The following is a 24,800-nucleotide window of genomic DNA, read 5'->3' on the forward strand; positions in this document are numbered from 1 at the left end:
GCGATTCTAACTTTCTAGAAGCTCGGGATCACATCACGTAAGATACCATGGGAGAAGTTGTCTCCCTGGGAGTGTTTGCTAAGGTCCAGACCAAAACAAATTCTTTCTGCCTTGCCGCTAAAGGAAGGAGGATTTAGGCTTGTGATCCCTTCTCTAACACTTCTTCAAATTCCCTTCTCGCCCCTTGCTTGCCTCACCTCCACCTGACCTCTCCAGAGTCTCACGAGGGGCATTTTGGGTGCCCCTTTTGGCTTACCAGCTATTAACTGTCCTGATGTACCTTCGTAGTCGGTTCTCAGTACTGTGGAACTCATGATTTTCTTTCTCTGTAGGAGACCTCACTTCCCTCTTCTCATCTGGAAAAACTCCAGTGCAGAAATGTTCAGACAATTTCTGATGTTTTGCCCCTTTGCGAACACTGACCCATTACCCTGCTTAAATGACTTTAAAGGACTTTGCTATTTTCTTCCAACATTCCTTTAGCAGATTAGTTGGCATGTTCTGAAGGTGAAGACAAATTTAATCCAGAAAAGTATAAAAGTTCATGACCAGTAAGAACAAATAATGGGGGGGGGGGAAGGGGGGAAGGAGCAGAAGTAAAAAGAAGTTCAAGGCTGTTTCAAATGCACAATCTTTTAAATGTCAAAGTCCACCCACTCGAATGTGGACTGTTGTTCTTACCCCTTTTATATTTATTTAAACTTTTTATTTCACTTTTTCTATTTTAAACCATTCAAATACACTCGCATTCCCCTACTTTCTCCAGGAGCCAAATATAACATAGGAATACCACAAAAATGGGTTCTAGCAAAGCATTCTTGCCATCTCGCCTTTTGGCCTGGGGAGGTCGGTTCACAGTTTTGGTTTACCCTACTTCGTAATGGAAAAAATAAGTCGAAATAAGCCCTCAAATAATATGGACGTTCAGTGCAGTGAAGTCACAAGGGAGCCCAGTTGGGTATCCCCAGGGATTTCTTACATAACCTGTTGCTCCAAGACCCATCCTGGTGCCACCCTTTCTAACGTCGCTGCCCACAACTGAAAAGGGATGAAAGTAGAAATCACGTGTGCGTGTAAATAAATGGCACACACCAACATGTGTTTGTTATTGAACTTTTAACCAGTTTTGTAGTAATCTCAGAAAACCGTAGAGGCTGTTGAGAGGTTGTTGGGAAACAAAGAACCGGGAACCAGCGATCTCCATTCCAGGCTAGTCTTGCTTCTAGCAACCCTGTGATCTACTCTGGGGGAGCTTCACTGTGTTTCTTAGTCTGTAAAATACGGGGATTCCACAAGATAACTTCTGAGATCTCTTCTAGCACTAACGCTCCTTCCCAAGTTTTTAAATGAGTATTTTTCTAAATGTCTCCATATTCAGAAAGGAGCGCAGGCCCCTTTCACCTCTTCAACAACTGTTCCATTGGTTTACAGGGTTCAACCTAGTAAGATTGTTCTTTTATAACACACAACTCCTTCGTTTCTGAGCTTCTCCACGTGGACGTCTATGTTTTCCTCGTTACTGTTTCTGCTTTTCTTTACATGGGATTTTTCTGACTTCTGCGCGGTTTGTAATTTTCTAGGAAAAGATCCTTCTGTGGCTTCTTCAGTTCATGCAAGAGCAGGGGATTTCTTTGGATGAAGTGGACCAAGATGGTAACAGTGCGGTGCATGTCACGTCTCAGCATGGCTACCTGGGATGCATACAGGTAAGCCAGGGTCTCCCTCCTCTGATCTCTGAGTTGGGGTTCATCTCCTTAACCCGAGGAATGCAATAGTCAGACGTATGCTTTAGGAATATCAAACTAAGCACTTTGGAGAAGATAAATCAGAGAAGAGAGAAGCTGGATTGACAATACTTTTCCAAATACATTTTTCTTCATTTTTTTGGCAGACTTTGGTTGAATATGGAGCAAATGTCACCATGCAGAATCATGCAGGAGAGAAACCCTCCCAGAGTGCTGAGCGGCATGGCCATACGATGTGTTCCCGCTACCTAGTGGTGGTGGAGACTTGTATGTCTCTGGCATCTCAGGTTGTGAAGTTAACCAAGCAACTGAAGGAGTGAGTTGTGTTTCCTTTTCAGTTGGGAAAACCCATATCATTTCTGACCCTCTGCTCTGCAGTGTCACTGAAGTGTTGCTTCCTCTCCTTGCTAGGGTCTCTTTTACTTCGGTATGGTTTTATATTAAGAGAAGGGGACTAGACTCTTGGTTTCATTTGCACAGGGAGCCATGAGTGCGAGAAATCGTTATAAAAGCTGGTCCGCACTTTCTCAGCAATTTTTTCAAGATGGAAAAAAACCATTGACTTGCCAAGGTCCACGGATTCTACATTGGGTTCTCTTTCTGCTTTACCTGTTTCCTTACCACATTTTACTCATTCCTGCCATGCCATTGCCTGTCTGATTCATTCCTGTGTTCAGACCTTTAAAAGTACAGGGAATCAGCTTCATAATGGACCCCCAAACCACTGGAGTATGACTTTTCCATTTCCTTCATCCGTTAGTCTCTGTTACAGTGACGACGTAAGCTTAAATGGATGATAATCTTAAAGCAGTAGTATAGTGGAGAGAATGCTGTGTTTGAAATCAGCAATAGCTTGGGTCAAAATAGCTGTGCAACATGACCTTTGGTAAACCAGTCACTTACCCTCTGGGTATCTTAGACCACTTCCTGAGACTTACGAGTTCCTATACTGCAAATCACAGATCTTTTCCACGTTCAGTCATTCTTCTTCTTCATACAAGTAATTTTATGTGCAACAAGTTCAAATAAGAAGAAAATACCAATTTAGCAAGTAATACATTTTAGCTGGATGATCTGATAAATTACACCCAAAGAGTTTGTCCAACTTAGCTCATATTCAGGACAAACTATAGACTCTTAGAACTGGAAAATGGGGCACTTTGGAAATCATCTGCATAGCAGAGATATTTGAAGTTAGGAGAGTGGCTAGAGATCACCAAGAAGGAGAGGAAGGGCAGACAGAACATTGGGCACACTCCCCTTAAGGAGAAAGAAGGAAGATTATACGTTGTCAAAGAAAACCAAAAGGAGTGCTCACAGAAGTGGGAGTTGAATCAGGAGAGTAGTGCTTGTAGAATTCCATGCCCAAGGCCACTTGGCAAATACATAGACAAATTCATCCCCTCTCAGTAGCCAGATGGGCAAAGAAAATCAGCTTTAGAGCAACAATTTCTCTTCCATGTCTCCTTTAAATTGATCCTCAGAGTACCTGACCCAGAAACTTGATTCACCCCTAATGTATTCAGGAATGTCTTCTTCAACTTTTTTTTTTTTTTGCAAATGGCCTAAATTCCACTTTTGTCAGTGGCCCCAGGCTAAACTAGATTTGTACCCAGTAGGCTGCCATCTTTCGATTCCCCTCAGATCTTGTGGGTGAGAAGAGTTTAATAAAAGTACTTAAGTGAATGGAGCCATTGTTATGCTAGATCAATAAGAGGCTCTGGGATGACCCCAGAGCTTTCTCTAGATAAATCGTTTGATTACTGTGTACTCTAATCAGGTTTGAGAAACCTGAAATGACTTCAAGGATGCCTCTGAAGGAGCCTAGCTTAGTCCCTGCAGCCTTGTTTTGTTCTTCGTCTGTTGCATGGATGCTCTCGTTGGCTGTCTCTTTCCTTTAGTTCCCACCGACTCATAAATAACCGGGCATGTGGGGAAGGCTCAGGGAGAGATGGAATTCCCACTTTGCCCATAAAAGGGATGATGGAAGTCCAGACTAGGGGAAGGAACTAGAGAGGAGCTAGAGAGGAGCGAGAAGTGGTGATTCTTTTTCTGCTGGCTGCCCCCCTCCACTCAATTAAGCCTATTTAAACATTCACCTCATAAATCAATTTGGGGATAGGCCGGGGACCTCCTGTTCACAGCATAGGTTTGAATACAATGAAAGGGTCAGGATCCGGTCCCTGAGGAGCACAGGGAGTCTCAGTTGTGAGTGGACCCACTTCCACTTGGTACAGAGCAGATTTCCAATGGGCAAGAGATCAACAATATCCTCTTACTAGAGTCCCTGACAGTTGACAGGGAAGCTTACACTTAAGGATAACTGTACTTGGTGAGGAAACTGGATGGAGTAGGAGCTGATTAAGATAAAAGGGACAGAAGGGAAAAGATGGGGGGCCAATATCTGGGTGGGCTTGGGAGTCATGTAACATGAACAAAAAGTCAAGTCGGGTTTGAAAACACAAATGCACCCTCTCCGTCAGTGGGGTACATCCTGGGAACAAAACTACGGAGTGTCTAGGTCATGAAGTATCTGGTTTGCCATGTGCTCAGAGCCTGCGGTGACCAGAGTTGGGGCTCCGGTTCTGAGGAACAAGAATGAAGAACAAACGAAAGTGATCATTTTGCCCAAAACTTGCCTGCATAAGCACAGAGCTCTTTCCATCAAAAATTGTCTTTTGGCCATTTGTAATTAATTAGATTAGTCCTTTTTTGTGTTCTTTTTCAGGTGGGAGAGTTAGGGACTGGTGTTCCTTCTAACGTTTAGCCAGCATGACTCTAGTTAGACTTAACACAGTAACACTGACGACTTCTTTCAGTCACGACTCCCCGGGAGCTGCCTAATAAAGCCTTTGAAAACAGACATGGAGCTCCTGCATCCCTTCCTCATGCATTTCTCCTGGCCAGCCTCTTGTCTCTCAGCACTCGGCAACAGAGAAGGAATCTGGAGCGAGCGAGCACGAGCACACCTTCTCCCCCAGCGAAGTTTTCTCCGACCTTTTGTCCTTTCGGTCACCAGTGAGGTTATGCTATTGGTCAGTTCTAACATCCGATGGGCTTGACCAAATGAAGGAGAGAAAAGGAGAAGGAGACCATCTGCGTCCTGTCCTTCATTCCTGAGGCAGACTCAGACTCGCCACCTCTGGAGAAGAAGAACATGGCTGTGGGGTTTGCTTGTGGGTGAATTCTCCTGGCGCCCTCAGCTAACTCGTCCTCAGCGCTCATCTATACTGGCTCTAGAGCAGAGGGAAAAGCCGTCTCAGAAAAGACAGGCTCTGTGGTTAGTCCTCTGGAGAGTGAGAAAGGACGTTCTTCCCCAGAGAAGGAGCCGTGGTCATGGGAAGCAGCGTAGGAAACAGTGGGTGTGAATCGGAAGGCATGGATTCCTGCCTCGGTATCCTGTGCTAATTCTAAGGCCTTCAGAAGGCCTCATACACACACACACACACACACACACACACACACACACACACACACACAACCCCAGAAGAGCCCTGGAAGATCCTCCAGGTCAGACTCCTCGTGTTCCAGATGGGGAATGTGAATCTGGATTATCTGATTCCAAATCCGGGGCTCTTCCCACCTGGACCCTGGCAGAGCCTGTTTCTGCATCTCTGAAATGAGAAGAGTAACCTTCAGTTTGATGAGCATAGTAAATGCGCCTCTTTTGTTAGAGTTCGAGAGTGGGGACCAGCGATGTCCCCGATCAAACCGAGGGATCGGCTAGGTGTGAACAAGACACACTCCCCCTTCCAACTGAAAGTAATTATCCTAATTAAACCAAAGACGAGTGGATGAGAATGGAGAAGAATGGGATGATCCTGTACGGTAGGTGTGTCTAGATTGTTTGAGAAAACTCCTTCCTACCATGGGGGTCTTCTATCAAACAGAAAACAGATGCAAAACCTCCCAGAACAGGGTGTCTGGCCATGTCCATGAGCTGAAAGGTCTGGGGAGCTGGTAAAGGACAGGAATCCTCTGTCACTTCTCTGTCCCCAGCCTTTTTAGGAAAGGAGCACACCAGGATGTCCGAGAGCCAGGAAGTGTCTACTCCTCGCGTTGGCCTCGCCGTGTTCCTGGAGCCATGGCCACTGGAATCGGCATCTGCCTCCGGAGCTGAGAGCACCTAGAGCCACTAAGCAAAGGAACCTCCAGACTTCGCTGGGAAAAGCAAAGCTAGGCTGCCCCGGGAAGAACAAATGCCCCAAGGACTGTAGGGTGGTCTCCAACCCAACTATTACAGTTAGGTGAATGTCAAAGAAGGTTTTGTTTTGTTTTAAAAAAAACATGGAAAGCTACCGTACCTAAAGAGAACTTCAGGAACTCTGAATGAGAGGAAGGGACATCTCGGAATCAGGAGCCAGGAGGCACCTCATTACCATGGGCGCCCTCTCATCCTGAATCACTTCCCCTGGATTATCAACAGATAATGAATGAGGAAGCACACCGGTGGGGGCCTAGGAGTCATAATACTAGGAAATCCTTTTTCAGCACTTGAGGACCTCCATGGACTGACAGAAGACATTGTAGCCACCTACCCCATCCTGCCAGCATTAGGAAAGCCATTTCAGAGTAGGCTCTACATATTAAATAATGCTGTCCTCATTGAATATATGGTCTAGGGGGCAGCTGGGTGGCTCAGTGGATGGAGAGACCCAGAGAGGAGATGTTCCAGGTTCAAATGTGAACTCCTAGCTGTGTGACCCTGGGCAAGTCCCTTCACCCCATTGCCTAGCCCTGACAATATATAGGATTGATTCTAAGATGGAAGGTGAGGGTTAAAAAAAAAAAAGAATGTACCGTCCAGAAGAGAAATCTACAGAGAATCATTCTGTAAGTGCGTGACCGATGTGCAGATTTCCGTGTAAGAAACAAGGGAGGAAGGGTCACTAATAACCAGGGAAAGGCCACCCACAGAAGGTGACATCTGAGTGGCTCTTTCCAGGGTGCATGGATAGGTCGTGGGGGCCAATAGAAGCAGAGCTCGGGGCCAAATAGTCCAGCTTGACTCTGTCCTCAAATACACGCCTGGAAAGCAGCGTGAGACCAAATCAGATGGATGCCAAACTGTGAAGGGTCTTTCATGCCAGAGGAAGGGGCTGGAGCTCTTCTGGATAGTCAATAAGGAACTCTTGACATGCTTGTTATTGTCGCCTGCAGAAAGCTGGCCTGAGGAAGGTTAGAGTCACCACCCAAAAGGTTAGGGTGGGGAACGCGCAGAGCTGTTCTAGCAGCTGGAGAGGATCACTGGGAGACCAGGGGACCGTGGCCAAAGAGGTGGTGACTGGATAATGAGGAGGACTCGATGCTAGAAATGGGGGACAGAAACAAGCAATGCCAAGTCTTCAGATCTTGGTCCCAGAATGCAAGGCGCCTCCTAGAAGCTGCAATTCCTTGGTGTGATCTGTTTGCCGCTTCCTTTGGACCGTTTGGACCACTTTCACTCCTCACACTCGTGGGTCATCAGTCGACATTAATGGATGTGGTTCATTTAGTTTAAGACATATTTTAGGTGAGTTCATATGAAGGGAGAAAACTCTTCACAGATTGGTTTGAATTCTATTCATGAGGGACTTTCTTGTGTTTTTTACCTTGAAGGGAGTTTCTGATGTGCTTTTTGTCAAGGCAGGAAATAATACAATCCGACGCCATGTTTTCCTTCAGTGGATACTCTCCAGTACCATAGAGGAAAGGTTTTGAACAGCTCTCTTTTTAAAATTTCAGGCAGACCATGGAACGCGTCACCTTGCAGAACCAACTCCAGCAGCTGTTGGAAGCCCAGAGGTCCGAGGGAAAGGCCCTCCTTTCTTCCCCCAGGTAATAGGGGGAACGTTGTTACTTGGAATTCTTACCAGCATTTGGTTTTCAATCCCTCGTCTCCTTTTTGTCCTTTTCTTCCTTAAAAATTTAGAGTAGGGAAGACCCGTCTCCTAAAGAAGAACGCAAACCGTATTTGGAGGTACCAGCCTCCGGTTCCAAAGCTTGTCTCACGTTAGTCCAGTCTTGGGTTGTGAAAACAATATTTATTCATTCTCTCCATTCTCCATAATGAAGGGTCAGATTGAGAGCTCGTAGTCCAACAAGGCTCTCTTGGCAACGTTTGAAGCACCCCTTTGCCCATTACCTCCCGTCATTCACAACAAACGTCACACCTCTTTGTTCTTTTGCCTTTCCTCTAGTTCTCCGTCTTCTCCCGCTTCTGGTAAATCACTGTGGAACTCGGCTGATGCGGATGAACTGTGTCCAGCAAAGAGTAAGCCCGGCGCCCAAGATGGCATTCAGGTGCTCGGGAGCCTCGCGGCCTCCAGCCGGACCAAATTCAAGGCAAAGGATGACGACTCGGATAAAATCCTGCGCCAGCTATTGGGGAAGGAAATTTCGGAGAATGTCTGCACCCAGGAAAAGTTGTCCTTAGAATTCCAGGATGCTCAGGCATCCTCGAGGAGTGTGAAAAAGATGCCCCCCGAGAAGAGGGAGCTGAAGCTCGCCCGGCTGAGGCAGCTAATGCAGAGATCGCTGAGCGAGTCTGACACGGATTCCAACAATTCGGAGGATCTCAAGAACACTCCCGTGAGAAGGACGGACAAGCCAAGGCCGCAGCCCATCGTGGAGAGCGTGGAGAGCGCCGAGAGCCTCCACTTGATGATCAAGAAGCACACGCTGGCCGCGGGGCGCAGGTTCCCTTTTAGCATCCGGGCTTCCAAGTCTGCGGATGGCCACAGCCCTTCTCCTACTTCGGAAAGCAGCGACCTGGACTTGGAGAGCCAGTGCCCGGCGCCCGGGAGCACGCCTCAGGGCCAGCCGCCCGGAGACTTCCCGCCCGCTGCTCCGGACGGTGCTGCTGCAACGAAGGCGGCCACGAGCCCTAAAAGCGCCCTCAAGTCTCCCTCTTCCAAGCGCCGAACTGCCCCCAACTTGAAACTCCGAGTCACCTTTGAGGAGCCGGTGGTGCAGGTGGAGCAAACGGAGCTCGAGCTCGGTGCGGAGAAGGACAAGGAGCGGGTCAGGGCCCCGCCGCGCCTTCCCCCAAACAGCGAGCCGAGTGACCAGCTGAAAAGGCCTTTTGGGACCTTCCGGTCCATCATGGAGACCCTGAGCGGCAACCAGAACAACAACAACAACTGCCAGGCAGCCCAGCAGCCCAGGACCTCGTCGACTCTGCCCTTCACCTCACTGGGGAGGAGAGCTGCCGATGCCAAGGGGAGCGCCGTCGGCTCTGCTAGCAAAGGCAAGAGCAAGGCAGTGAGTGCTCTACGCAAAACCTCTTTTACGCTTTAATGTTTCTCATGGAGCGATGGAGGGTGGGTGCTCTTGTGCTAAGTAAGGGAGCCTTAGAGAGTTTGGCACAAGGTGAGCGCACAGAAAGATCGCGTTGAGAGTTCATGCTCTTCTTAGCTTCTTAAGCAAATGTTCTGAGAGGAAAAGCAAACGCCCCGACATGAACTTCAGTCCAGGCAAGGGAGGAGCTTCCTTCCCAAGAAGGTCTCCCACATCTGCATTTGTCGAGCGCCCGCTGGGTTCAGAGCAGTGGGACAAAAGAGACAAAATGTAGATAGACCCATCCCTGACATCATGAACCGTGTAGCTTAAGGGCCATCAGCGCTCTTCCGCCCTGACGTGCCCCGTTGTCCCTTAAGCCCAGGCCGTGAGGACATAGCAGAAATCCAGTTCCTGAAAGAGTTGCTCTCTAAACTGGGGCGTGCCTCTTACAGTAATAAAGAGATAAATGGACGTCCCTGTCACTGTGCCTAGATATTTACCGAGAAATCGACAACAACTAATCCCCATAAATATACCTAGATATTTACCAAGAAATCGACAACGATTAATCCTTGTCAATATACCTAGATACTACCGAGAAATTGACAATGATTAATGCTGTTTGTCACATTCATTTAATTGTGGTTTATTTTGTATGTATTATCGTGTAACTACATATTTATAAAATACCTTCAGAATGCATCACTGCAGCCAGTCTCCAACTTCATGGGAAAACCTGGGTACCAAGAGCTGCCTACATTAGCAGCGCCAGTTAGTGTCGCCTCTTCTTTTGGGTTCCTGCCCAGATTCGGTGGAAGTGCTGATGGGGATGGAGATGTCCCATGTAGAAAAGAGGAGTGACTGGGGTTCCGAGAGGGAGATCAGACAACAGAAGAAGCAGGACATCAGAGTCCCAATCAAGCCCCCTGTCAGACCCCGAATAGCGAGAGGTTCGCTTTTCAAACGATCCTTGAAGCCTGAGGACTGCTAAGTTTGTTTGCAGCAGTAGGTTGCATTGATTGGCTCTTTTTCTAGATAAGGAGCCCATGAGCTGAAACCTCTCTCCGGGGTACGTTTGTACCTCCTGGGGCATCCCCATGGCCACGGGGTTGTTGTTGGGTGATCATTTGTATGGAATAATAACATTCCCTGAAACGACCCCACAGACCGTTGCCTGTTCGTAAGTGTTGCCTCCAAACCCGAGACCTTGCCAACGTGATTTACCCCAACCATTTGGAGGTCTGTGTCCTGTGGTAGCAGACAGCCACCCCCAAAGGCTCCTGGGTCCCGAGGGAAGCCCGTGCCCCCTGGCCTTCCAGCTCTGTGGGTCGTGCTCAGACCATGCCTGGGATGGCCGCATGCCCCACTGACCGTGACGTTGTGCTTCTCTAGGGGACTCGCAGCCGCTGCACCAACCTTTCCTCTAACTCGCTGCTTGAAGAGCCCCCGCCTAACCATGCATGGTACGGGCACCCCAGAACGCGCTCGCCTGCCTTTTCCTGAATGTCGCGTTCCACGAGCTCTCCCGAGCCATCTTCCCTCTCATTGGTTCGGTGGCTGGTGCCCGAGAATGATCCACAGCCAACCCTATCAGACCCCCTAACAAATGGGGAGCTGCCGGTGGAGCCTCGATCGGGGCGGCGAATCATTGAACCTCATTTCGAGATCATCTGTGGCTCGGCTGCTTTGGGCAGAACCCTCATGGTCTGGTGAAAGTCAGGGCCAGGCGAGCATGGAAATTAAATTTCCTGTCGCGCACGCAGTAGGTCATCCTCGTCCGAATCAGGGCCTTCAAAAGAGACGCTGTTTCTGTGGTTGCCAGTTAAGGACTGGACGGGCTCCTCCTCTCCATGATGCTGTCGAGAGCCACAACGCCTTGGCTAGGATAGCTTTTTCCCATTTTCTCTTCCAGATCATTGATTTCATAATTGTAGAGAAACGCCCTCCACCAGTACAGATCTTCAGCTTTCTCATTGACTTACACACTTCCTTGGGCTGATTGAGTTACTCAGGGTCCAACAGCCAGAATGCATGTCAGAGGGAGGACTCGGCGTCTTCCTAGCTCGAAGACGAGCCCTCTTTTCACCCCACAGTCTGCCTTCTCTTGCTAAATGCATTAAGATTAACAACCAAATCATGAACCTTGAGTGCTGGAGAGACGTCCGAGTCCTCTCACTTTCTAGACAATGAAGCCCGCCTTCCTTCTTGTGCTCTGTGATAGAGTGACCCTGACGCCCTGGCTGTGCCAGGAGCAAGACCCTCCACCTCTTAGCGCGCGTTCTTCTGTCTGCACGTTCTGACGGCTCCATCTCTCTGGCTTCCTTGAAATCCCCTCTTCATTCTCGTGCCTTCCTTCTATTGATAATGTTCCACTTCACCTATATATCATTTGCTTTGTCTGTATTTGCCTGGCGTCTCCCCCGTTAGATTGTACGTGCTTTGAGGGCAGGACTGTCTTTTGACTGTGTTAGCATGCCCGATACTTGGCGCAGTGCCTGGCACATAGTAGGGGATGTGAAAAACGTTTATTGGTTGGCGAAAGCTGGAGACAGCCACATTCATTCAATCAACCAAGAAACTCTTATGAATGGCCTGCTTTGGGTGAGACGTTTGTTTATCCCAGAGAAATGCCCCATAAACATCGTTTGTAATCAAATGCACGTATTCTCACAAAATGGGAGATTCCCTTTCCAGCAATCTGTTTGGAGCAAAGGGAGCTGTTGATACCTTTGTCCATTGTGACTCTGTCACCTCCTGGTGGCTGGAAAGCCAGAAATCATTCACTGTGGTTCCAACTCCTTGGCAAAAAGCCCAGATTCTCTATGCTAACAGAAATGAGGGGAGATGCGAACAGTAAGGGAAGGAGATAACGCATTTCCCAGACTGTCCACACTGCATGGTTCCTCAGCCCCCATCTGGACTCCTGATCCTTAGGGGATGTATTTCAGCCTTTAAGCTTCCTAAAACTTTTACTTAGACAGTTGGAGCAATGGTTTTCCCATCTCCCTAGTTGGAAGGGCTAGAGAAGGCAGAGCTAGTCTTATGAGGGGATCTTGAACAACAACAGGAGTGTTTCCCAGGCTTGTTCTTCGAATCCACAGAAGGAAAGGGAGAGAGCATGGCCATCCAGGATAGAGAAAGCGTCGTGTTCCAGGATGAACTGGAGCTTTTTCAAAGGCCTTTCAGCCAGAGTGAGGAATTGAGAAAGAATAAATGAAACGATTAATTCATTTCACACCTGCCTCAAGGCAGCAGGCAGAGATATCCACTTCCCTTCGCCTGGCCACGTGCCTCAGTTTAGCAGCCTCAGACGATGACTAAAATGGCTGCTTAGTTTTCTGAATATAAAAACACAGCCCTGGGGACTTTGAAAGCCAGGCCAAGACATGTAACTGTTCTCGTGGCTTAGTGAAAATGCGTGCTGTACAAAATAGCAAAGGAGAGGTAGTTGGAGATGACCACACTCTGTGATGGGAGGAGGGAGCCTGGAGGAAAACCAGGTCTAGACTTGGCTTCCCCTAGAAGTCGTAGTTCAATTAGGTCTCCTCTGTGCCCATTCTAGTGGAAATGCTCACGTTGGCCTGAGGAGAAATGATTGGTGGGGGACCCCGTGCCAAAGGGGACACGACTTGGACTTGATGTTCCCGAGAACGTCTCTGTTAAAAGAAGAAACAGATATTGACTTAAAAGGACAGTGAAAATGCAGTGAAAAGGAATGTCAAGTCCATGAGGAGGGTTTTGTTTACTATTTATTTTTTCTAAATTGCTCACAGCTTGAGAAGAGGGAAAACATCCTCTTTACTCTTTGGAATTCGATTCCACTTTACAACCGAATAGCCACAGTAAGTTTCCATTGCAGAGAATGACTTTTACAAGGAGCAGATAAATCTTTTTTGCTTTGTTTTTTAAAAGAATACGTTGGTTTTTTATTATTACAATTGGAGAGGAATGTTGGTAATTACCTTTTTCTTCAAATGCCAGTGAAACATTGATTTAAAACAGGAGAAGTCAGTCTTTGACCTGTACCACATTACAGTAAACTCCACCAATAAAGAGTTTAGCATCAAACCTTGGACAGTAGGTTTCTTTCTCTTTTGAAGACTTGGTTTCAGTACCAGACTCAGGGCTTTTTTAACCATCGCAAATCCCTCAGGTCGGAACCAAGCAGATAATTGCATAGTATCTTCAAAGCCATTTTCAGTAAGCAGCGGGCATCCGTGCAGTTGGTTTTCCTGCCAAGAAATTAAGCCCACTGGAAATTATGTATCTGAGGGAAGGCTTGCACTCTCCAGTATTATTCATAGATTTCAACGTCTGATCAACAGTAATTTCAAAAAAGGAGTGAGGATTTATTTGAGGGTGTCAGGAAATTCTCTACTGATACACATGAGAGTAGTACGCTTTCTTCACACGCTGAACATTTATTGTCGGGAAAGTTCAATAAAAAAGTGGATAAAATCGTAGTGGTTTGGGGAGGATCAGGGAAAAGACTGAAATGAAGGCACAGCTGAAATATGCTCCCTGGCATGTTTCAGAAGACGTATCATTCCCCAAAGATGGCCCTGATCTCACTGAACAAGCTTGTCTTTGCTTTGCCAGTAGCTTTAAATTGTCAGTGATTCGTGTATTATTTTTTAATATTGAAGCACAATGAATCCTTAATTGAGATCCAATTAATGGAACTCCTGCCCGGCATCTCCATTTTATGTCTTTTCCCCTTAATATTTAGCCCCAGAAGATAAGAAAAGAAAAGCTGATGCTAGAGGTCTATCCCACTTCTCATGTCCCACATTGGGGCACTTTTTAGGTTCTTAATTCAAGTCTGTCGACTACATTTTTAATTATTATTTTATAGCTTTATTCCACATATATAACAATATAATAAACTATCTGCTGGTGCAGAAGTTTTCTCCTACAATCATAAAATATTCCCTTAAAAGTTATTTCCAGGAAATGACTCCCTCTACTTCTAGATCATCCTTCACCTTATCTTGACTTTGTTTTTGTTTTGCTTTTTAACTCAGGAGCAATTTGATCTGGGTGTCCAATATCTGTCCGTCACCTCTTGATAAAAAAGAAAGGGATGTCATGATGAAAATGTTTGGTATTTTCCATTCCACCAATAATCTATTCTAAAAGTATTTTTCTGCAGGCATTTAGTTAAGGAAAAAGGTAAACAATCAAACTCACAATTTTACAATAAGGACATTTGTCAGTCCATACACAAGGATTCACAATGGCCACTTGCTTTTTCTTCTAATTGACAAAAGCTTTTTAAAATCAGTAGCACAAGCAAATAGCAAGTGGGTTTAAACCACCCCCGCATGTTCTTACAGTAAGCATTTTTGATAAAACTAAAGACCAAAGTGTTACGCCAAACGAAATTCCAATCAGCGAATGCAATGCATCTTTATAGGTTATTTTCTGTCCTTGCTATTTGAGAGGAACTGAGGTTCTATTGTCACTATCCAAATCCTCCGGTGTATTAAAAAGTGGCAGCAGTTACAATCCTTCAATTTCATCCCCTTTCTCGGGCTTTTTACAGTAGATTCTTTGCTATAGTTCTCAGTCATGGAAACAGCAATGACATACAAAATGCTCAATTTCTTGTCTGCTTTAAAAATACGGTCCGTATATCATTTCTTTGTTATTAGTACAACAGTAATTTTGTGCCAAGAATTATGAACTGTTGACTCTAGTTGCTTCAGTTCGCAAAGAAAATCTGACAACAGTTGAAAAAAAATAATACATTTCTTAAAAAAAAAAAACTTGTACCAATTTGTTATTAAACTGAAACTACTACAAAAGGGATGACAAATGACTTGAAAAATGCACTAAAAATTCTGAAAATTTCAGCCACATGTAGTCAGAATTTCAGTTTACTGATATTTGCACATTTTGTGTCAGATAGTTGAAGTTACTACATATAAAAATTCAAAAAATAAATCACCTTGAAACCTAACTAAACTGCATATTCTAGAAATACAAGCTTTATAATTTAAAAAAAATGTTTGCACACAGTAGTTAGTTGAGAAAATCTCTTCCTTCACCTCTTGGCTTGTATAAAACATTTTCAAGAGTTCACTGTGTTACAAGGAAATCACTTTAAAAGACTGATATATATTAATTTAAGGTCGCCAAGGAATTCAGCTATGTAATTCCTAAATGAAAACTCAAGTCAGCAGTTAATCTTTTATGGAGTTTAATTACAATAGGAGGAAGAAAGGAATTAGAGATAGAGAGAAAGAAAAAGGGAGAGAAGGGAATAGGGCTTAAATATCCCTTCTGTTTAGGCTGGGCCAAAAGGCCCAAGCCCTTAGATAGCTGGGGCAAAGAAAAGAGATCAGTCCCTATTACTCACGTGACCAAAATGGAGAAACAGTTTCAGAGGCCCCCACCTTCAGCTTCCTTCAGAGCAAGCTTCTCAGAGCACCTCTCCAACCACACCGACCAACTTCTCAACCCCCCGAGTCTTCAGCCCCCCCCTGATCTTTAAGGAAACCATCCAAGTTGCCTCCCCTCAGTCCTCACATCTACCAATCACTGTCCATCAATTTCCCTGTGCCAATGGAGGCTCTAGCTTAACCCAGGACCTCCCAGAGGCTTTGCACATGTCTGTTGAAGGTCATATTTTCAAATAATTAAATCTTTGCTCCTTTGCTACAGCCCTTTCTAAATCCTGTTAACCTGAGTAGGGTAGAGATTGGAATAATTAAATTTTGATCTAGGCTGCAGCCCTTACTCAATCCTGTTAGGACTGAATAGGGTGGAGATTGATTCCAAGCATCTCCATTGTATCAATTCTAAAATCAATCATGACTCAAAGAAATTCCTGTTCTATGCTTAAGCATAGGTCAAAGTCCTTTCCATTGTTCAGCAAAGGGTTTCTGTCCTAAAGTAATCTTAAGAAGGTAGGAGGAGGAACCTCCCATGCCAATGGGGTTCACATTCCAATAGTCAAGACCCACTATCAATAGGAAATTTTTCAAGTATGAAATTTCCCAATGGTGAAATTTCCAACATTTATAAGTCTAAGAAATTTTGAGGTTTACAACTGTAAATGATTAACAAAATCTTTAACTATTACGTGTAGTTGGTATTTTGCTTTCCGCTTCTGTTTCTTCCACCCCCGCTTGGGTCATAAGGTCAGCGATGTTTTTCTCCAGATCATCAATATTACTGCTCCTATCATCAATTCGGCCAATTGTCTGGTCTGACGTGGTCTGAAATTTGCCTGGCATCTGCTAGAGAAGTGTATGAGCCACAGCAGTCAGGTCCTGTACTGTTCTGGGATCTGTCTCTGCCATTGTTCCAGCCCCGAACTTCTGTTGGTTTCCCGACTCCTTTCATCTATGCTTTTGAAATCAATATCTATAATCCCTTCCTGAGAAAATTGATAGTCCTTGAATAGTGCTTACAAGACCCTGGAAGATCCTTATAGGATTATAGAATCAAAGAATTGTTACATTGGAAGGGAGCTTAGCAGGCATATCTTTCAACCTATTCCTGGAAAACCCCCCTTTACAATTTCCTGAAGTGGTTATGCTGCCTTCACTTGAAGAATTCCAGAAACAAAGATCTAATTCCAGTTTTCAAAGTTTTAATCATTATAAAGTTGGGCTTTTTGTCCATATTCTCAACTAAAATCTGACTGTTTACAAATTTCCACTTGGTTCTTAGCTCTGTTCTCTAAAAACAAGGTAGGGGAAAAGTCTATTCACTCTTTCCTATGACAGCCTTTTGGTGATTTGAAGATAATGTTTGCCTCTTGTTAAAGTCTTCTTTTCCCCTTGCTCTGCATCCTCACTTCATTCCCTATGAGACAGGTACTATTATTATACTATTATATTACTATTATACTAATAGTATTATATTACTATTCCCATTTTGCAGATGAGGAAACTAAGGCCTAAAGAGATAACCAGCTTAGAGTCCCTAGGTCTTCTAACTCCAAAACTAGTGTGCTTTCCAAAGTCTGTAGACTGTTCTTGTAGAAAAGATAGGGATGAACTAATTAATAGTACAATTGAGTGTATTTAGAACTGATTGATTGGCTCATATCAAAAAGAAGGCATTAATGTTCAATGTTAACTTGGAAGGAAATCTCTTATGAATTACTCCATGGATCTATAAGGGTTAAATTAGGAGTTTTGACAAAATAAGAGAGCAACTTTTAATAACTTAAGTTTTAATGAGAATATAATAGTTGTAAATTAATATTATCCCTTTAAGCCAGAGAAAAGAAAACTTCTAGCAGCTTTTAACAATTAGCAATTTAGTTTCATTAAAATAGAGATAGTAAAAGAATATAGTAAAATGAATATAGTAAAGGAGAGAAATATATGAAAGAGGTAGAGAAAGAAACTGCCTAATGCCTAACCAGCTATCCTATAACTACCTATAATTACTACCTATAACTGTCTATAACTACCACTAATAACAACCACCCCAAAAAGTTCCAAAACAATACGCCCCAATCAAAACCAACACAATCAGTGTTTAATCCAACCCCAGTGAGGTCTGTTAATGAAGACCAACCACCTCCCAAAGAAGTTCAACGAAGAAAAAGTCTAACAGCCCAAACCAAAAGCCAAAATGCTCCCCAAAGGCTAAAGCCAAAAAGCCCTCTCAGTAAACTCAGTCCTGCCTTTATATTCCAGCAACTAAATGCCAACCACCAACCTAACACCCTCCCAGCAGCCAACTTCCCCACAACTGCCAGCACCTAACTGTCAACAACTGACCCCCCCCCCCCCCCGCCTCCAACCAATTGACAGCTGACACTGGCCCCATTTATACCCTTTTCCTACCTCACTTCCTGTCTCTATAGTTTCTCATTCCTGTCTCTATAGTTTCTAGTTCCTAACACTGTGGACTGGTTACTACCTACACATCTCTGGTAAGAGGACCTCCAGGTCCCCCATTAAATTAAAAAAGGAATAAGGAATTCCTTTTTACAGATCTCTCCTTGGCCATGTGCTGTATTTTCCATTGATTTGGATAAAGGTAACAGTCTTATAAAATATACAAATGACGCAAATCTGGAAAGGGTAGCTAACAAATAAATTTGGTAGATTTAAAATTATCTTGACAGATGAGAACACTTGTCCAGAATGTAAGATGATATTTAATAAAGATAAATGTGAAGTCATACTGTGGTTTAAGAAAATCAACTTTCATTAGCATAAAATATGGGAGATGTGGCTAGACATCAAGTCATCTTCAAAAATATCTGGGTTTCTTAGTTGCCTATAAGTTTAATATGATCAGCAGTATATGGTAGTATGATTTTAGGCTTTGTTTAGATAAATTTAGTTATCAAGATTAGGTAGTGATCATCTCATTGTTCTCTACCCTAGTCAGATCACATCTGTAGTATTGCATCTAGTCCTTGGTGTCACTTGTAGGAACAAAGTCAAATTGCATCATGAAGTCAGTGATCAGGATAAAGATCCTGAAATTAATGTGAAACAAGCATTTATATCTCAAAAATTGAATCAATATATCATGAGCTCTGGAAGGTCCAACCATGTTGCAAAAACTTCTGATTCAGACTTTGAAACAGTCTCTGCTGCCAGTTCTTTTTATTATAAAATGTCCATAATTTTCTAGAAAATTGCCTTTCAAAATTATATACTTTAAGTATAATACCATAACTATAACAGAATTAAGAATGTTAAAAAGTTTTAAATGCTTGAGGAGACAACATGGAATAATTAAAAGAGTGCTAGATTTCAGATATGGAATATGTCACTTCCTACCTCCTTCAAATCAAGCCCCAAAAGCATTTATTAAGCACCTGTTATGTGCCAGGGATTGTACTATGGGGCTTTGAGTGTCATTTCCTCCTTGTGTCACATCCTTTCTTGGCTTGGATGGTACATTCCACTTCCAAGCCATCTTCCAGCTATACATTATTTAATGCATGCTCTTCCATGAATCTAGAGACTTTAGGCATTAAATATTGATTCAAAAACCTTAGTTTCAAGTTCAAAATGTCAGTCTGAACTCATTTATTTGTATTTTATTTTGGGTATATATATACCCAAAATTATATATAGATATATGAACATATATATGCATATATTCAGGGAACAGTCAGTAAAAATTTAAAGTTTATTATGTTCACTCCAAAACCCTCCAATGCAGATATGATCTTCCTGCAATTTCCCCACTGTTTTGGATCTTCAGAAAAGTTCTCTTTCCCTCTTAAGGGATGTGATTCAGGACACTGTAATTTGATGGAGGCCTAAAAGTTAAAAAAGCAAAATCTTTCATTGTGCCACTTTCCAGGCCTTCCACTGAAAGCCCAAATCTATGAGATTAAGATGACTGACTTGATAGACATAAAATTCCCCAACTTATTAATTGATAAAATTTTCAGACTATCCCAACACCCTTCTGTATAATCCTCTACCAAGGGGTCACCATATTGGTGTTGAACTTGGTGAAGTCTTTGGCTTTTGCCCTGTGGTTAAAAAATAATCCAGATTGATTTGATCCACCAGCCTCAGCCTTCAGAATAGCAGGGATTATAGGCTTGTGTCACCATGCCCTGCAGCGAGTTTTTCCTCAACAGGTATTAAAACTGGCCTCTAGATATAATTGGCTCAGAAAACTAAAGATCTGCCTTTGACATAGTTTCCTGGTGAGACAATATGAGAGCCAAGGATGAGTAGATGTGGGCATCAAAAAGTCATGGAAGATGCTCCCAATGGGATAAATGCTTTATCATTCCTGAATTTCCCTTTCCCTGCTCTGAATATTCTTCTGTAATAGCTAATTAAAACTCTTTTTGTTAATTGTCACCTATTCAAAGAGCACCTCATTTTGTTTCAGTATTGAACCTGAGCTATGAGCCCTGCCTAAATTACCTCTGTCCTATTTTATTGGGGAAACACCTTTTTCAGAAGACATCCTTTATGGGTCCATTTTTTTCCTATTAAATCAATTTTTTTGTTCTGACCTTAACAAATATAAATAAAATGGTCATTTCCATATACACAATATAACAGAAGAATAGAATTATACCTAAAACTATAAATTTCTATTAAGTACAGTTTACTTTTAAATATAAAATCAATATATAATTTTTAAAGTTGTTCTCCTTTTCCATCTTGCTTCAAGATTGTCTTCTCTTTTATGTACTTTTAAAGAAAATGATTTAAATATCCTCTTTTATTCCTTTTTCCATTATTTGTTTACTACCCAGTCCTTTTAATCTCACTCCCTCAACTGAACTCCCAAATAGGGAAAAAAAAGAAAACATTCCCTTGGAACAAATATGCATAGTCAAAGAAAATAAATTTCAAAATCAACCATTTCCAAAATGTATTTTCTTGTACATATTGAATCCATCAGCACTCTGTTAAGAGATAGGGAGTATCATTATCATTACCTTTGTTATTAGTCTTTTGGAAATCCCAGATTGTCACTGGATTGATGAGTTCTTTTGTCTTTCAAAGTTTTTTTTTATAATGTTCATTATATAAATTCTTTTCCTGATTCAGTTAATTTTACTCTGCATCAGTTCAAACAAATCTTTCAAGGTTTCTCTTATAGCATAGCTCTTTTGTCATTACTCGTGGCACAAAATAGTCCCTGACATTCATATAGCAAAAATTGTTTATCCATTTCTTCCTTTGGCTTCTAATTCTTTACCATTACAAAAAAGTGTGGATATCATCTTTGCGTGCATTTTGGTGCTGTTTTTCTTTCCTTCATATCCTTGGCATTGTAGTGGTATTGATAGGTCAAAGGAAGGATATGTGCAGTCAGTAATTTTTCTCTGGCATAGTTATAATTTACTTTTGAGAACAGCTGGATCAATTCACAGCTCTACCAATTATTCATTGTTGTGTCTCTTCCAGAAGCCTCCTAAAGAGTCATTATTTTCCTTTTTTGCCATCTTTTCCGGGCTGATGGACGTGAGGTAGAACCTCCGATTTGCTCATCTTTTAAATTATTGGTGATTTTGATTATTTTTCAGATGCTTGTTGAGAACTTGGATTTATTCTTTTGAAAACTGTTCTCATATACCCAATTCCTGCCAGATTGCTTTCCACTTACCTCAGCAGTTTTTGTTGAATAGTAAGCCTCTACCGTAGCAGCTGGGATTTTGAGATTTAACAAACACAATGTTAAGATACTCATATAAATTGTTTGCTTAATTTGCTTAGCTGATCAACCTCTTTTTTAACTAGTAACAAGTCATTTCAGTAATTACTGTTTTGTAGAAGAGTTTGTGATCTAGCACTGATAGGCTCACTTCTTTACCAGCTTTTTAGTATTTGGCTTAATATACTTGAGCTTGTGTTCCTTCAGATGAATTTGGATTTTCTATAAAATAATCCTGGGGGGGGGGCAGTTGGGTGCCTCAGTGGATGGAGAGCCAGACCTAGAGACTGGAGGTCCTGGGTTCAAATCTGGCCTCAGACACTTCCCAGCTGGGTGACCCTGGGCAAGTCACTTGACCCCCAATTCCTAGCCCTGACCACTCTTCTGTCTTGGAGCCAATAAACAATATTGATTCCAAGATGGAAGGTGAGTGTTTAAAATAAAACAAAATAATCCTTTGGTAGTTTGATTGATATGGCAGTAATTAAGTAAATCAATTTAGGTTGTATTGTCATTTTTATACTATTGGTAGGACATACCCATGAGTAATTACTATGTTAACAGTCATTTAGGTCTCTCTTATTTCTATAGAGTGTTTTGTGGTTGTATTCAAACTGTTCTTAGCTGTGTATTGGCAGACTCGCCAATATTTTTATACACTTTAAAGGTATTTGAATGAAATTTCTCTTTCCATACCTTCCTGATGGGTTTAATTAGTAAGATTCAGAAATTATATGGATTTCTATAGATTTTATCTCCTATCATTTTCTAAAGCTATTGCCTTTTAATTATTGTTTTCTATTGACCAATACGGTCTATTATGATATTAATTTTCCTTATTTTGAAACAACTCTAATTTCCTTGTTTATAATCTTTTAAACATGTTGGAGACTCTGCTAATATTTTGTTTAATATTTTTGCATTAATGTTTATTAGGGATATTTTCTTTCTCTGTTTTGCCTCTTGGGTTAAAGTATCAAAACAGTATTTCTGTCATAGAAAAAATATGGGAAGGTACTTTTCTTGTTGATTTGTAAAATTGAAATTAATTTGTTTTTTTAATATCTGAGAGAATTCAGTTGAAAATGAACCTGGCTGTTCCCTGTAGCTCTACTTAGGTTTGTTTTGACTCCTTCACTGTCTCTTTCTTCAGATCTTCACTCTTAGCTTCTACGGGATTCTGTCTTTTTGTGTAGATCAGATGTAATTGCTTTTAGGAGCTTCTCTTTGGTTTTCTTGATCATTGTTCCTTCTGGGGCATTTTATGAGCTTTTTACAGAGTATTTGAAAGGCATCCTAACACACTGCCATCTTTCCATCATTCCTCTGGATGCCTTTTGTTGTTTATTTGTTTTTGGTTTTCTAAACCCTTACCTTCTGTCTTGGAATCAATATTATGTATTGGTTCCAAAGTAGAAGAGCGGTCAGGGCTAGGCAATGGGGGTTAAGTGACTTGCCCAGGGTCACATAGCTAGGAAGTGTCTGAGGCCAAATCTGAACCCGGGACCTCCCATCTCTAGGTCTGACTCTCAATCCACTAAGCCACCCAGCCACCCCACCCCCCCCTTGTGTTTGTTTTTAATCAATAGTAAGCACAGTTACCTTGACTTTTAAGATATTTGTGTCACATTATGGTCTGCGCTATAATTTTCTTTGTGAAAATGTCCATTCTCATCAAGAATACCTTTATTATATATGTAAGTTATTCTGATTTTTTTAGGCATGAGAATATTATTGCAATTTTCTTTTTCCCAGAAACAACAAAATTCCTATTTCTAAAGCATGTTTTGTCTTCCTTCAGAAATGTTTAGAATTTGTCCCTTGCCATCCTCAAAGCCCATAAGTCTCCTGTATATACTTGGTTTAGTTAATTCCTCAAGGATAGAATATCGTTGTTTTCCTTCTATTTCTGCTTCCTTACTACAGCGTTAGAGTTCAAACATGATTGCTCTACTGTCACTCATTTAGAAATAAGTTTGTTATAGAACTCTTGACCATTCTTTCCCCATTTTTGTCTAATCCATTATCACCTTCCAGATTCAGCCTTAAAAAGCTCACAAACTATTTGACTTTTTTGGATTTCTCATTGAGTTTATCATGATAACACTTGCTTTTCCTCCATTGCTTCTTATTGTTCATTGAATTACTACTCATCATCTTCTGCCATGCTCCTCTATAAGAATTTACGAATTAGTCTACATTCTAAAATACTGTTTTCTTGACTGCCATGGCAGTTCTCCTTTAGCAAAAAAAAAGCCAGTATTTGCTATTTGAAGCAATTTCTAGGTTCTCTTGGCTCTTTAGGTGATTGATTTGTTTAAACATTCTTCAGAAACAGATCATCTCCACGTCTTTATTTTATCCGTGACCCAGTTTATTGTTAAACAGAGCTCTTTGAGCTGTGTGCATTGCACATCTCACTTTTGTTCTCATTTAGAATTTATTTTCATCGTTGTTCTAACAATGTTCTCATGCCATAGAGTTCCAAGGGTTGCATGAAAGACTTCTTGTTGTTTTTGGACTTCAGGATAAAACATAATACCAATTTCACTGACTCCTTTATTTGCCTTTTGGAGGATAAATGACTCATAGGTCATACTTTGATTTCATTGCAACTTCCCTGTATTTTTGAGTTATTTATAGGGAGAATGTTTTACATGATACACCTTGAAAAGTTCCAGACATTGGCTCTGATATTCACCCTATTCCTCTAAGGAGATCAGAAAAAGTCTTCTTTTTCCCATTCTACCAATGAAAACCCTCAGGCTCAGAGAGACTAAATGACTTGCCCAAACAGCAGAGAGACGTCTGGCATCACTTCCTCGTCATTGTTATTGTTGTTCACTCATGTTTAATTCTTCATGATCCCATGGACCAAAGCTATCCATGGGGTTTTCATGGCAAAAATACTGGAACAATTTTCATTTCTTTTCCAGTTCATTTTATAGATGAGGAAACTGAGGCAAACAGGGTTAGAGGACTTGCCCAGAGTCACAGCTAGGGAGTGTCTGATGCCAGATCCAAAATCAGGTCTTCCTGACTCCAGACTCAAGGCACTACCTCCTTACTCCCTCATCACAGGAATACACAGTAGTCACAGAGAGTACCAGGGGCATGCTTATCCTTGACTGGTGGGTCACAATGGGTAACTCGAGCAAAGGAGTTCCATTCCACAAAATCCGTTCAGAGTGGCCTGAATGCCCATTCTTGATGAAGAGTTAACCAGAGCACCAGAACATCTTCTCTGAGATTCTCTTATCTACTGTCTGTACATTGTAAATACCGAATTATGTCCATGTTGTCTCACCCCCTAGAATGTGGTCTCTGAGTGCAGGGGTTGTTTTGGCCTTTCTTTTTGTCCACAAGCTTGACGCCATGTCTAGCATCATAAATGCTTACGGATTACTTGGTTTCCTTGGGAGCCAGGTCTCCTTGAGCTGAATCTGAGGCTCCCCCCTGTGATTCTATGCCAGCTAGAAAATGAGCCCTTCTGGTTTCAGCTCAGCTTAGCAGACTCCTGCCTTGTTCCTCCAAAGAGAGCCGACTTGAAGACTGGCAGCCAGCAGTTCTGTCTGTAAGGCTGGAAAGCTCTTCTTGGGCTCTTCATGAAACATGTATTTTTGCTTGACTTGCTTTTTATTGTTCAAAAAGGAGACGTTTATATGAAAAAGCCAGTTG

The 24,800-nt window shown here is 42.5% G+C and overlaps 1 protein-coding gene, 1 long non-coding RNA gene and 1 pseudogene across 7 annotated transcripts in view; 1 reads left to right on the forward strand and 2 right to left on the reverse strand.

Annotated features, from left to right (window-relative positions):
* Nucleotides 1-24,800, forward strand: part of SNCAIP (synuclein alpha interacting protein) — a 222,024-nt gene that overhangs the window by 196,484 nt on the left and 740 nt on the right. For 5 of the 6 annotated variants that reach the window (XM_007497827.3, XM_056804502.1, XM_016423743.2 and 2 more), the window contains 4 exons: nucleotides 1,581-1,706; nucleotides 1,892-2,061; nucleotides 7,470-7,562; nucleotides 7,925-8,987. In XM_007497827.3, the coding sequence (XP_007497889.2) occupies nucleotides 1,581-1,706; nucleotides 1,892-2,061; nucleotides 7,470-7,562; nucleotides 7,925-8,987 (1,452 nt within the window). The remainder of the gene's footprint in view (nucleotides 1-1,580; nucleotides 1,707-1,891; nucleotides 2,062-7,469; nucleotides 7,563-7,924; nucleotides 8,988-24,800) is intronic. The other variant, XM_007497829.3, reaches the window with a different exon arrangement.
* LOC130455434 (heat shock factor-binding protein 1-like) lies at nucleotides 16,065-17,733 on the reverse strand (annotated as a pseudogene).
* Nucleotides 18,988-24,800, reverse strand: part of LOC130453568 (uncharacterized) — a 121,993-nt gene continuing 116,180 nt past the window's right edge. Inside the window, exon 4 of the long non-coding RNA XR_008913395.1 lies at nucleotides 18,988-19,254. This is a non-coding gene — a long non-coding RNA (uncharacterized LOC130453568). The remainder of the gene's footprint in view (nucleotides 19,255-24,800) is intronic.

This window comes from Monodelphis domestica, chromosome 7, assembly GCF_027887165.1.
Source record: "Monodelphis domestica isolate mMonDom1 chromosome 7, mMonDom1.pri, whole genome shotgun sequence".
NCBI classification, from domain to species: Eukaryota; Metazoa; Chordata; class Mammalia; order Didelphimorphia; family Didelphidae; genus Monodelphis; species Monodelphis domestica.